Genomic DNA, 12,542 nt, shown 5'->3' with positions numbered 1-12,542 from the left:
CTCCTACAATTCGTGTCTTGTTTTCTTTGGCTGTTCAAAATGGTTGGAACATACAACAGGTGGATGTGAATAATGCTTTCCTCAATGGTGATTTGGATGAAATAGTGTTTATGGTTCAACTTGAGGGTTTTGTCAACTCTCAGTTTCCTAATCATGTTTGTCAGCTTAAGAAGTCACTTTATGGATTGAAGCAAGCTCCAAGAGCCTGGTATACTAAGCTAAAATTAGCTTTATTGTGTTGGGGCTTTGTTAAATCAGTATCAGATGCGTTTCTGTTCATCGAATGGACTGCTAGCTATGTGATTTATATGTTAGTCTATGTTGATGATATATTAATCACTGGTTCAAGTTCAGCAGCTTTGCGTGATTGCATAGCAGATCTAGATCGTTCCTTTGCTCTAAAAACTTTAGGAACTGTCAATTATTTTTTGGGTTTTGAAGCCTATCGTGATCACACTGGTCTCTATCTCAATCACACTGGTCTCTATCTCAATCAGTCCAAATATGTCCGTGATTTGTTGGAAAAGGCCTCCATGCAGGATTGTAAACCTTGTAGTACTCCTATGGATGTTGGTACTTCTCTTACTGATGATGGTGATCTGTTTTCCCAACCAAAGTTGTATCGCACTCTAATTGATTCCTTGCAATACCTTACTTACACTCGGCCTGATATTGCCTTCATAGTAAATAAATTGAGTCAGTTCATGGTTGCCCTTAAAATGCAACATTGGTTAGCTTGTAAACGGTTGTTGAGGTATATTAAAGGAACTGCTGGTTTGGGTCTAGTTTTCTCTTCCTCAGTTGAAGCTTTGTCCATCATGGTCTACACAGATGCAGACCATGCTGGTTGCAGGGTAACTCGCCGATCTATTACCGGGTTTTGTGTCTATCTTGGTAAGAATCTTATTGTATGGGGATCAAAGAAGCAGTTGGTTGTAGCTCGTTCAGTGGGTGAAGCTGAATACAGAGCTGTTGCCTTGGGAGTAACTAAAATTGCGTGGCTGAAGAATCTACTGCAAGAGCTGGGATATCCTTGTAAAGCTACTCCTATTGTGTGGTGTGACAATTTAGCTGCCAAAAGCATGGCAGAAAATCTTGTGTATCATTCAAGGACAAAACACATAGGTGTTGATGGTCATTTTGTAAGGGAGAAAGTAGAAAATGGTGAGGTGGAGATCAAGTATGTTCCTACTGTTGAACAAGTTGCGGATGTTTTCACTAAGGGGCTGCCTAGAGATCGGTTTAATTTGTTGTGCACTAAATTGGGCCTTACGGAGACACCTACAAGAATGTTTCAGCAACAGGAGTCCAAATTGAAGGGGAGTGTGGAAGAGTTAAATAGTTAGTGCTGGTAGCTTGTTTGTTATTTCTGTTATGTTTAAGTTAGCATGATTTTATTCAGCTATTTGTCTAGCTAATATGCGGTGTTATGCGCCTATATAAGGAGAGCAACTATATTCGTTTAGTATGTAATTTTTGATCCTTGTGATCTGTTTTCAGTAATTCAAGTTCTTTGCTCTTGGATAGTTTTTTCTTCTTCGTAATTCTTTTCTGCCCTAGATCTAAACTTCACACAGACGTCTCCCAAGAATATCTTGGAGATGCTTGATCAATTATTTGGGGGGGAAGGGGGGTGAGTTATGTCTGTGGGAAAACTATCGAAGGATTTTGTTCTTTGTGTTCTTCAACGGATTGTGGACTTTATGGCTTGAGAGAAATAGAGTGGTGTTCGATAATGTTTCGGTTCCTTCAGTTGATTTGTTCAAAGTGACTGTTAAACATCTATTTTATTGGATTTAGACTTGGGAACCCCCTCGCTTACTCATGTCACAACTTATATTGAGGGCGGACCAATTGCATTTTTTGCAGTAGAGGAGGTGTTTGGTCTCAGCTTCAACTTCAGCTTCACCTCAAGGGTGGTTCTGCCTCTTTGAGTACAATTGTCTTTTGGCTACTGAAAGCAGCTAAAGGTGGTTTCAGTTTCTTGCACCCTATTCCCTTTGGGATTGGGTGCCTGTTGACCCCTGTTTTGACCTTAATCTCATTTGGTGGCGTGAGGATTTTGATCTGTTTGGGTTGTTGTTTTTGTTGTTCATATTCTCTCCTAAATTAATTAATAAATTCATGTCTTAAAAAAAAAAACACTTATGAAACCTAATTGAGAAGGATGTCCTAGGAGAATTCCTCGCTAAGAAGACATTTCTATTGAAATTATGGAGTAAGAATCAGTTCCAAGTTAAACAAGACCAAGATAGAAAAATCAAGAAGCACTAGATAGAGTAATTGAGAACCAGTAAAACACATGAGACCATTGCAATGCGAAGTATGCCAAGGAGAAGACCCATCAACAAAAAATAATAAATAGCCTTAAGAACATTAAAGATTGACCATAAGATTTCTATTCTCTTTAAGCATCTGAAATAAGTTATTTTTGTGCCAACTGGCTCTGTGTCACGGTCAGGGGCAAGAGCGCCTGCTACTCGAAGGGTAATGTAGTAATAATGGGTAGAGGCGGTTGGTGCTGGGAAATATGTAGAAGCTGGTAGTTAGCTGATTGTAATAATTCAAATGTTGGCGCCTTCTTGAGGAGGGTATATAAGCTAGCTTATGGGCCTTTAGGGGGCATCTGATAATACAAATTGAATCACCTTTTCCTCACTCATCTCTCTCTCAATTCTCTCTCTTACTCTTTCCCTATCTCTCTCCTCCTAATTTCTCTACCTTCGGGTTCTCATTCGCGCGCAATTCTATCGGAATTGCAGAGGAAATCCTTGTCAGATCTTAGATCTGACAATTTGGTATCAGAGCACAATCGTGGGCGATCAGGAGGGCTATGGCAGACGGCACTCGGATGAAACATATGGAGGCGCAGCTCCAGCAAGTGACTGCATCGGTTTCGGAGATGCAGAATCGAATGGATACGTTTGAAAGTTCGGTGGAAAGAAGAATCGATGGAGCGGTGAATGTGTGGCAGGAGGAGAGTCGAACACAAACTGCTCAGTTAGAGGAGCAAATGAGAGAACAGAACCAGACTCTCCGGGATCACATGCATCAGTTTATGTTAATGTTGTCACGCCAAACTCAGGTATGAATATCTCCGAAGTTTCCTCCGAGGGAACATTCGGAACCGATCCTAAACGATCTAGGGGGAAATGGTAGATCGGAGGGATCTGCGGAATTGGAAGCAGAGCCAATGATGGAGGAAATCACGGGAGTTAGGAGATCTGGCATAGCGCACAGATCAACCAAAGTGGGACGTTGATGCCGCGTATGGAGATCCCTTTGTTTGATGGCAAAAATCCGCGATGGTGGGTGAGGCGTTGTGAGAGAGTGTTTCGTCTCTACAACGTGGCCGAGCAACAGAAGGTAACAATTGCGGCAATCTACCTCAATGATGTGGGGGATGCGTGGTACCAGGGGTGGATGGGAGTGAAAGATGAGTGTTCTTGGGAAGAATTTGTGGAAGGAATATGTGGAAGGTTTGGGGAGAAAGGAATGTTAGACGTAGTAGAAGAATTCAATAAATTGAAACAAGGAGGAGCTGTGCAAGTCTACCAACAAAAGTTTGAGGGGTTGAAGGCGCTCATGTTAATTTCCAATCCCACACTTACCGAAGGTTACTTCGTGTCAAGCTTTATTAGTGGTTTGAACGAAGAAATCCGCCCCATAGTGAAAATGTTTCAACCTAAAACTGTACAGCAGACTACTGAGTGCGCTAAGCTGCAAGAACTAGTAGTGGAGGCCTTATCGAAGAAACAAAGAGGGGTCAGTAGAGGTTGGCAGGCACCAAATCAACAGAGTAACCGGGGGTGGAACAAGGAAGGAGGAATAGGGGGATCCAACGGAAAGGCGTTAGCTCTACCGGCCCCAACCCCATCGTTTGGGAACAATTTGAGGGAACAGAGGAGATTAGCTGGGCTCTGTTTCAGGTGTGGAGACAAATACACACCCGGCCATCAATGCAAACGCCAATTGTTGTTGCTAGAAGGTACAGAGGATGGAGAAGAAGAAGAAATAGAAGAAGCAGAGACCCAAGGGACTGAAGGAGACGAAGAGAAAATGGAGATTTCTCTCCATGCACTAAGGGGAGTATCCACAAGTAAAATCATAAAAGTAGATGGTAAAGCGCAAAAGGATGACCTGTCGATACTCATTGACAGCGGAAGCACACATAGCTTCTTGGATGAACGGGTGGCTAAGAGGCTCCAGTGTCGACTTACCGGAACAATACCATTGTCGGTTACAGTGGCTAATGGACAGAAGGTGATCTGTAAGTCTGCTTGCATGGGATTCTGTTGGCAGATGCAAGGGGAGGACTTCAAAGCTGACCTAAGGCTTCTCCGGTTAGGAGGCTGCGATATGGTCTTAGGCGTGGATTGGATGAGGGAGGTAAGTCCTATTTGCTTTGATTTCAAGAAAATGGAAGTTACTTTCGAAAAAGGGGGAAAACGAATGACTATCACCGGCGGGGCGGAGACAGGGACTTGCAAACTAATTTCAGGTAAAAGACTCCACAAGCTGTTCAAAAGCAAGTGGACGCAGGTGGCCCAATTGTTCTCGATACAAATTATTGAGCAGGAAGATGGAGAGCTGGATTTTGGTGGAAAAATCAAGCTGGCAGCAACGAAGAACAGCTCACTTCCTTGGGAGGTAACTCAACTGGACTTACTTGATGAACTCTTAGATGAATTTAAGGATTTGTTTGAGGAATCGAAAGCTCTACCTCCCCCCAGACAACTAGACCACACCATAACCTTGAAACCCAATTCCGAACCGGTTAATATTTGTTCCTACCGGTATCCTCCAAAACAAAAGGCTGAGATTGAACGCATGGTTAAGGAAATGCTTCAGCAATCAGTCATTCGACCCAGCCTTAGCCCCTATGCCTCCCCTCTTCTCCTAGTCAAAAAGAAGGACGGCAGTTGGTGGTTTTGCATAGACTACCGCCAACTCAATTCCATGACCATAAAGAATAAGTTTCCCATTCCTATCATAGAGGACCTACTGGACGAGTTATATGGAGCCAAAGTTTTCTCCAAACTCGACCTCCACTCTGGATATCATCAAATCCGTATGAATCCCCACAATATCCACAAAACAGCCTTTAGGACCCACCAAGGACACTATGAGTTCTTAGTTATGCCTTTCGATTTAACTAATGCACCCGCAACCTTCCAAGCCCTCATGAACCAAATATTTGAACCTTGTCTTCGTCAATTCATTCTGGTTTTCTTTGATGATATCCTAATTTACAGCCCCAATTTCCTTACACACATAGAACACTTGCGGTTAACCTTGCAAATCATTCGATTCAATAAGTTGTTCATCAAGAAGTCTAAGTGTGCCTTTGCACAAACCCAAGTGGAATATTTGGGCCATGTTATATCAAAGAAAGGGGTGAGCACTGATCCCCAAAAGATTGCAGCTATGAATAACTGGCCAAGGCCGACGACCGTGAAGAGTTTGCGGGGATTCTTGGGTTTCACGGGTTATTACAGGCGGTTTGTTCAAAATTACAACATCATCAGCAAGCCACTCACTGTGTTGCTCAAAAAAGACGGATTTCATTGGGATGAAGCAGCTGAAGCTGCCTTTGAGATGCTGAAGAAAGCCATGTGTGAGGTTCCCACACTGGCCCTTCCTGATTTTAATCAACCGTTTGTTTTGGAAACGGATGCCAGTAACTATGGAGTGGGAGCCGTGTTGGCTCAGGGAGGTCGGCCTATAGCCTTCATCAGCCAGGCGTTAGCACCAAAGCACCTCAGCCTTAGTGTGTATGAGAAGGAACTGCTAGCGGTATTGATAGCAGTAGACAAATGGCGGCATTATTTGGAAGGGAGTCAGATGGTTGTTCGCACTGACCATGAAAGCTTGAAATTCTTATTGCAACAGAAGTTACACACCCACCTCCAACGGAAAGGTATGTCTAAACTCATGGGGCTTGATTATACTATTCAATACAGGAAAGGACACGAGAACAAGGCTACTGATGCCCTCTCCCGCTGTATGGAGGAAGGAACAACGGCAGCCATGACCTCTGTCATACTGGAATGGCACTTAGAGGTAGCCGCCAGTTATGAGAAAACAGAATGGACCAAGGATCTGCTGGAGCAATTGACATTAGACCCCACGAGCAAACCGGGGTACTCGCTAAGGAATGGATTGCTACGATATAAAGAGAAGCTGGTCATTGGAGATGACGAACTGCTACGTAGAAAGATCCTAACCGCCTTGCATGACTCGCCCGTAGGGGGCCATTCGAGGGTCCAGAGCATATATAACCGCATACAACAATTGTTCTATTGGCCGGGGTTGAAGAAGGCCGTACAGACTTATATCAAGAATTGTGACATTTGCAGCCGTTGTAAACATGAGAACATTCACCCTCTAGGGCTGCTGCAGCCATTGCCTCAACCGGAGCAAGCTTGGGCCAGCATCAGTATGGACTTTGTGGAAGGATTACCCAAGTCAGAGGGCAAAGACTGTATATTGGTAATTGTGGATCGACTCACCAAATACAGCCACTTCCTAAGTCTAACTCACCCCTTCACAGCCCAAGAAGTGGCGCGAGTGTTCCTTGATCAAGTTGGAAAATTACACAGCTTGCCGCGAGTCATTGTATCCGATCGCGACAAAGTCTTTACCAGCTTACTATGGAAGGAGCTTATGACATCACTGGGTACCAAGCTCCACATGTCCTCAGCATATCATCCGGAAACGGATGGACAGACGGAACGCGTAAATCAATGCTTGGATACCTACCTTCGGTGTGTGTGCTTAGTGCAATCCGCCAGGTGGCACAAGTGGCTGCCCTTGGCGCAATGGTGGTACAACACCAACTACCACTCGTCCTTGAAGATGACCCCGTTTGAAGCTTTATTCGGGTACAAACCGCCATTGTTACCAAGTAGTGGTGGACCCAACTTGGTAGCCACAGTGGACGATTATCTTACCCAACGGCAGCAAGTGATGCAGACCTTAAAGCATGAATGGGCTAACGCCCAAAACCGTATGAAACAACACGCTGACAAAAAGCGGAGTGAACGCACCTTCGCAGTGGGGGACCGGGTTTATCTTAAACTACGGCTTGCACAATTGAAGACTCTTTCCCCAGCGGCAGTCTCCAAATTGAGTCCTAAATTCTATGGGCCGTATGAAGTGTTAGCTCGAGTGGGCAACACGGCCTACCGTTTACAGCTTCCAGCAGAGACTTCTATCCATCCCGTGTTCCACGTCTCTCTCCTCAAACCATCTCCTGGTAACAACCCGGTGAGTGCATCTCTACCCCCGACTGCTCCAGCAACACCACCGACAGCTGAACCTGTCGCTATCGTGGACAAACGTGTGATATACAAACAGCATCTACCCCTCACTCAGGTGCTCGTTCGCTGGTCCAACCTCCATCCGGAAAATAACACCTGGGAGTATCACCCTGACTTACTCCAGCAATTTCCGAGGGCTATCGGACTCCTCTAAACTCTTCTTGAGGACAAGAAGCACCTGAAAGGGAGGGGAATTGTCACGATCAGGGGCAAGAGCGCCTGCTACTCGAAGGGTAATGTAGTAATAATGGGTAGAGGCAGTTGGTGTTGGGAAATATGTAGAAGCTGGTAGTTAGCTAATTTTAATAATTCAAATGTTGGCGCCTTTTTGAGGAGGGTATATAAGCCAACTTATGGGCCTTTAGCGGGCATCTGATAATACAAATTGAATCACCTTTTCCTCACTCATCTCTCTCTCAATTCTCTCTCTTACTCTTTCCCTATCTCTCTCCTCCTAATTTCTCTACCTTCAGGTTCTCATTCGCGCGCAATTCTATCGGAATTGCAGAGGAAATCCTTGTCAGATCTGAGATCTGACACTCTGCAAGTCTATTATTATTCTGATACAAGTAAAGTTCTGCAAGAGTTTGGATGCAAGCATATTCATTAAAGAACCAGCTTTAGCCGCTAAAACAGAGACTAAGGCATGCTCAAGGCTCTTCTGACCTAATAGATGAGAGGCCTCAAGGAGACTCCAATGACACAATTTAATACACCCTGAAATGAGCCAGTATGAACGGATATGTTGATGTTTTGCCTGAGTTAATGTGCTGGAAGTCTAGAAGAAATCAGAGGAGATTATGAGGATGATCGGATGGCAGTTAGATTATAGGGTCTATCTGTAATTAACTGTAAATTATTAGGGGTATTTTAGACTTTGTAATAGTCGGTTATTTCCCCTAGGAAGGTCCGCCCTTTTAGTTTATAAATAGGAGGGCGAGGAGGCCAGAATCGATCATCAATCATTTTGTCATTCCATTCTCTTGTTCGAGTGCAATGAGAAAAGAGAGAGAGCTGTGATATAGAATAGTTCTTGGAGTCTTTTCAATTGAGTATTGTACTTGAGAGATAAGATAAGGCGAGTGAGAGATTCTTGTATTGATTTCTGAAGTTCTTAGTGGATTGTTCTCTTCGTTGGAGTGTTGGATGTAGCGCCATTTCTATGGCATGAACCAGAGTAAATCGGGTGTGTTGCATTGTAGTTTGAATTTTTGTTCTCCTTCAATTCTGTCAATTATTTACTTTTTGTTTTATACTTGTGTTGTGATTGGTTCGGTGAGAATATTGAGTGATTATTGGGCCATATCAGTGTTCAGTTTCTACAGGATAGCTAATTGCCCAAACATGATTGGATGAATCATCCATGCAGATTTACATGAGAGGCCTCAAGGAGACTCCAATGGCACAATTCGATACATCCTGAAATGAGCCAGCATGAACAGATAGCTAATTGCCCAAACATGATTGGATGAATCATCCATGCAGATTGTCCTGGTAATCTTCTAAGGGGCCAATGGCAAAAGACCAAGAAGAAGAACTGGCAAGAGAAACATCCATATCAAAAATAGGGCTTGGATTCTCTACAATAACACTGTAGACAAATTGATTTGGTCCCAAAAAATCGCCCACAACCCCCCCACCCAAAAAAAAAAAAAAAAAACCTGAGTCTTTAAATACATGAGCATCCTACCTCAATGCGCAACTAACAGTTGCTCATACAGAAATTAGAGATTACTAAAGTTTCAGACGATGGCACCACAGCAAAAACTGAAAAAATATAGCTACTTTGAATGCATTTTGATAAGCGTAATATGAAGGAAGGAAGGAAGGAACGACATACAGGTTGTATCGATAGAGCGAGCGAGAGGCTTGCTTAAGAGGAAGCTTGGCCATTCCGTCGGCATACTCAATGAAGACGTACTCAATCGGCTCAGTGGAGTCTTTGGGAGCGTCGAACTTAATCCCTACAAATCGTCCAATTCCCACCTTCTTGTGGACGACATAATCCCCGGAGCGGAGAGTGTAGGGATCGACCTTGTAGCTAAACCCAGCTCTAACACCGGCATCGGCAGCGTTCGTACGGGCCTTCAATTTCTGCAAACCCCTCTGCTGCTGCTCCTTTACTAATTTAATATATCTATCCGCCTCCTTGGAGTCCATGAGGGGAGGTCTCGAAGCATCTCTCTTGCTGGCGTGATCCCGGCGTATCCGATCATTGACAATGGATATGGCATCGCGGTGGTTTTGCGAGTCGTGATTTTCTTTCCGTCCAGGGGGCAAATCCAAATTGGTAGGCCTGGAGATAGAAAGGCTCTGGCCTCGGGCGGTGTAAAGGGCATTCTTAGTAATGGAACAACAAAAGGTCGATTTCTTTATGAGATGCTGATGAGAGGGTGGAGGACGAGGAAAGCGAAGAGGATAACGATGGAACTGAGGAGGGAGGAGTCTGAAGACAGAAGAAGAAGAAGAAGAAGAGGAAGAAGAAGCGACTCCTCGAAAGAAGACAACGGAAGCAGCACCAGCAGGAGGGGGGATATCAGGCTCGGATATGGAGTGGGAGGAGAGGAAGGATTTAATAGTAGTACTAGTAGTAGTAACAGCAACTGCGCCAGTAACCATATTTGAAATACAGTTGCAGAGTAGGAACAAGCCGACGGTACTGTAGTACTAGAAGTAGAGACTCTGAATTCAATTGTAGCCAATCCAATCCAATCCTCCCCCTCCTTCTCAGCCACTGCACTCTGGAACTACCCTAGCCAAGGAAGGGTTTTCCAAAGAAGCAGCAGCAGCAGCAGCCGCCGCCGCCGCCGCCGCCAGCCAGCCTTTGTTCTTTGATATTTTTTTTTTAATTTGCGGAGAGAAGTGAAAGTATTAAATAATTTAAATATTATTTTATTAATATCATCTCATTTCATATTAACAAAAAGAAAAAAACAACCATCAAATTCACTCATAATTACAGCACAAAAACATCAATATATTACATGGCACTATAAATTGACAACTAATCATATCAATAAATTTGATAGTATATTTTACATAAAAAAAAATAGATATTGTAAGTAGTAGTAGTAATGGAATATTTGAGAAGTAAATTACAATTAATTTTTTTCAATCTAAGTTATTTGTTCGAAAATTCTCATGATTGAATTTTTTAATCGAACACGAATCATTTTACAAATGTCATTATTTAAATTTTAATTAATTTAAAATTAAAATACTTGTAATTAACTATAACTATTATTATTGTTTTCGATAATAAAAAATGATGATTATAACTAAAAAAAAATATATCATTTTCATTGTCTATTGATTCAATTTCAAGTTGTTGTGTTATAAGTAAAAACCCATTAATAACCCAATAGCTCAAAAAGATATTTTGAGTTGAAAGATATAAATTTTTCGTGCACAAGACAGGAGTTCTTACACAAACGCACAAATTAAATAATTTCAATATTTGAAGATTCTTCCATAAAGATAATCAATTATTCATAAAGAATTTTAATTTTAAAAATATATTAAAATATTATGATAAACAATTATCTACAAAAAATTTCATCTACAAAAGGGGTTAGATAAACATTATTTATAAAAGATAAATGTCATCTATAACAATCATAATCCTTTATAATCAAAATAAGCGTTATCTATAATCAAAATAAGCGTTATCTACAATAATCTTATTCTCAAATTAATAAAAATTATTCCATATTCCTTTCTAAATAAATAAGCATTCATTTCTAAAAAAGAACGACGTCCAGAATATGAATTTCAATATAATTTCTTTTATCATATTCAGTATCTAATTTAAATATTGAAGTGTTTGCAAAAAAATCTCTCCGTGTTTCTGATTATTTTCTTATTTTTATAGATTCAAGCGACTTGACGATAACATTTCCAATTAACTAAAATTATTATTCTATTCAAACAACGATACAAGTTAAAACCAATTAATTTCAAATTGCATAACTCATTAATAGGTTCAATTTAAATCTAAAAATTATTTAACATCATCATTGGGTTATAGAAATTGACCCCAAAAAACCCATTATGTCTGGCATCTTTGCCAAAAATGATGGTTATGAAGGATTTAGATCAATCCTAGCCTTGAACCATTTTTAAAGAAAAAGAAGCAACAATAGTGAAAAAGAAGTTTAGCCAACATTTGCAACCAATTCTCTCAAAAGACCCCAACTGTCTTTGCACATCTGCATTGTCATTGCCTCACAGTCACACCGCTAAATCTAGTTCTTATTCTCATCATTTGGCTTCAACATGGTCTTCTTTTTTTTTTTTTTTCCTTAATAATTTTTTAAATTTTAAATTAAGATACATTAACCATACATCCTTAAAACTCATTTGTCGCAAACATTCTTCGAACATTAAAATTCTTCCAATCAATTCTTGAACTTTTCAAAATTAGTCAAATTACCCCCATAAAAAAGTCAAGTTTAAGTGTTATAACTAATTTAGGAGATGACATGATTAATTTTAAAACTAATTAGGCAAATTTAAAATTTAAGAAACGTATCTCGTCAATTTACCCTTTAATTTTTTTTATATAAAATTTAGCTAATTTATCTTAATTAACATAGTTTCTAATGGTGAAATTGTTTTGAGTAAAAAAACTGAACCAGAAGGGCCTTCTAAACCATTTTTAAATTATTTGGAATCTCTACGCAAATAACCAAACTAGAGAGATCTAAGTAACTTATTATAATTCAAATATAAGCCTATCAACGTTAGGAAAAGTCAAAAGAATAGAAACTACTACAAAAATGTGTCATTTGGAAACTCAAGCCAGACAGAATACAAGCAGGGAAATTTGCAAAAATAGGACATTTTAAAAATCTTTGCAAACGTAGGACTTTTAATGTGTATTGGACAAAAATACTCTCACTTTTAAGTTAACTCTTTCTGTATTATTTCTTAATAAATCTTTCCTTCTCTCTATTACTATATATATATGTAAGGTACATATATATAAGGTACATATATATATCCCTCTATCATTTTTTTTTTCTTTTACTAGTCTCTATAACCTAAATATATGTGTATATATTGTTTATGTTTAACGATTGAATTCAAGAGATGTGGGTCTCTCTCCATTGTGTATATATGTATTATACATATATTGTGTGTATTTACGTTGATAGAAGATGAGAAGAGACAAATGATAGTTACGTACAGAAAAATGAGAAAACCAACCGCAGCGGGGCC

The 12,542-nt window shown here is 40.6% G+C and overlaps 1 protein-coding gene across 6 annotated transcripts in view; it reads right to left on the bottom strand.

Moving 5' to 3' along the window:
• The window catches only part of LOC127788351 (ATP-dependent DNA helicase At3g02060, chloroplastic), an 82,816-nt gene extending 72,661 nt beyond the window's left edge, over window positions 1-10,155 (bottom strand). For 2 of the 6 annotated variants that reach the window (XM_052316520.1, XM_052316521.1), the window contains exon 1: window positions 9,163-10,155. In XM_052316520.1, the coding sequence (XP_052172480.1) occupies window positions 9,163-9,941 (779 nt within the window). In that variant the 5' untranslated portion in view covers window positions 9,942-10,155. The remainder of the gene's footprint in view (window positions 1-9,162) is intronic. The other 4 variants (XM_052316516.1, XM_052316519.1, XM_052316518.1 and 1 more) reach the window with 3 other exon arrangements.
• Between the last annotated feature and the right edge of the window lie 2,387 nt (window positions 10,156-12,542).

The sequence above is a fragment of the Diospyros lotus genome, chromosome 13, assembly GCF_014633365.1.
Source record: "Diospyros lotus cultivar Yz01 chromosome 13, ASM1463336v1, whole genome shotgun sequence".
In the NCBI taxonomy this organism is placed as follows: Eukaryota; Viridiplantae; Streptophyta; class Magnoliopsida; order Ericales; family Ebenaceae; genus Diospyros; species Diospyros lotus.
Note: the sequence above shows the minus strand (reverse complement) of the source record. Positions and strands in the feature narration are given on the sequence as shown.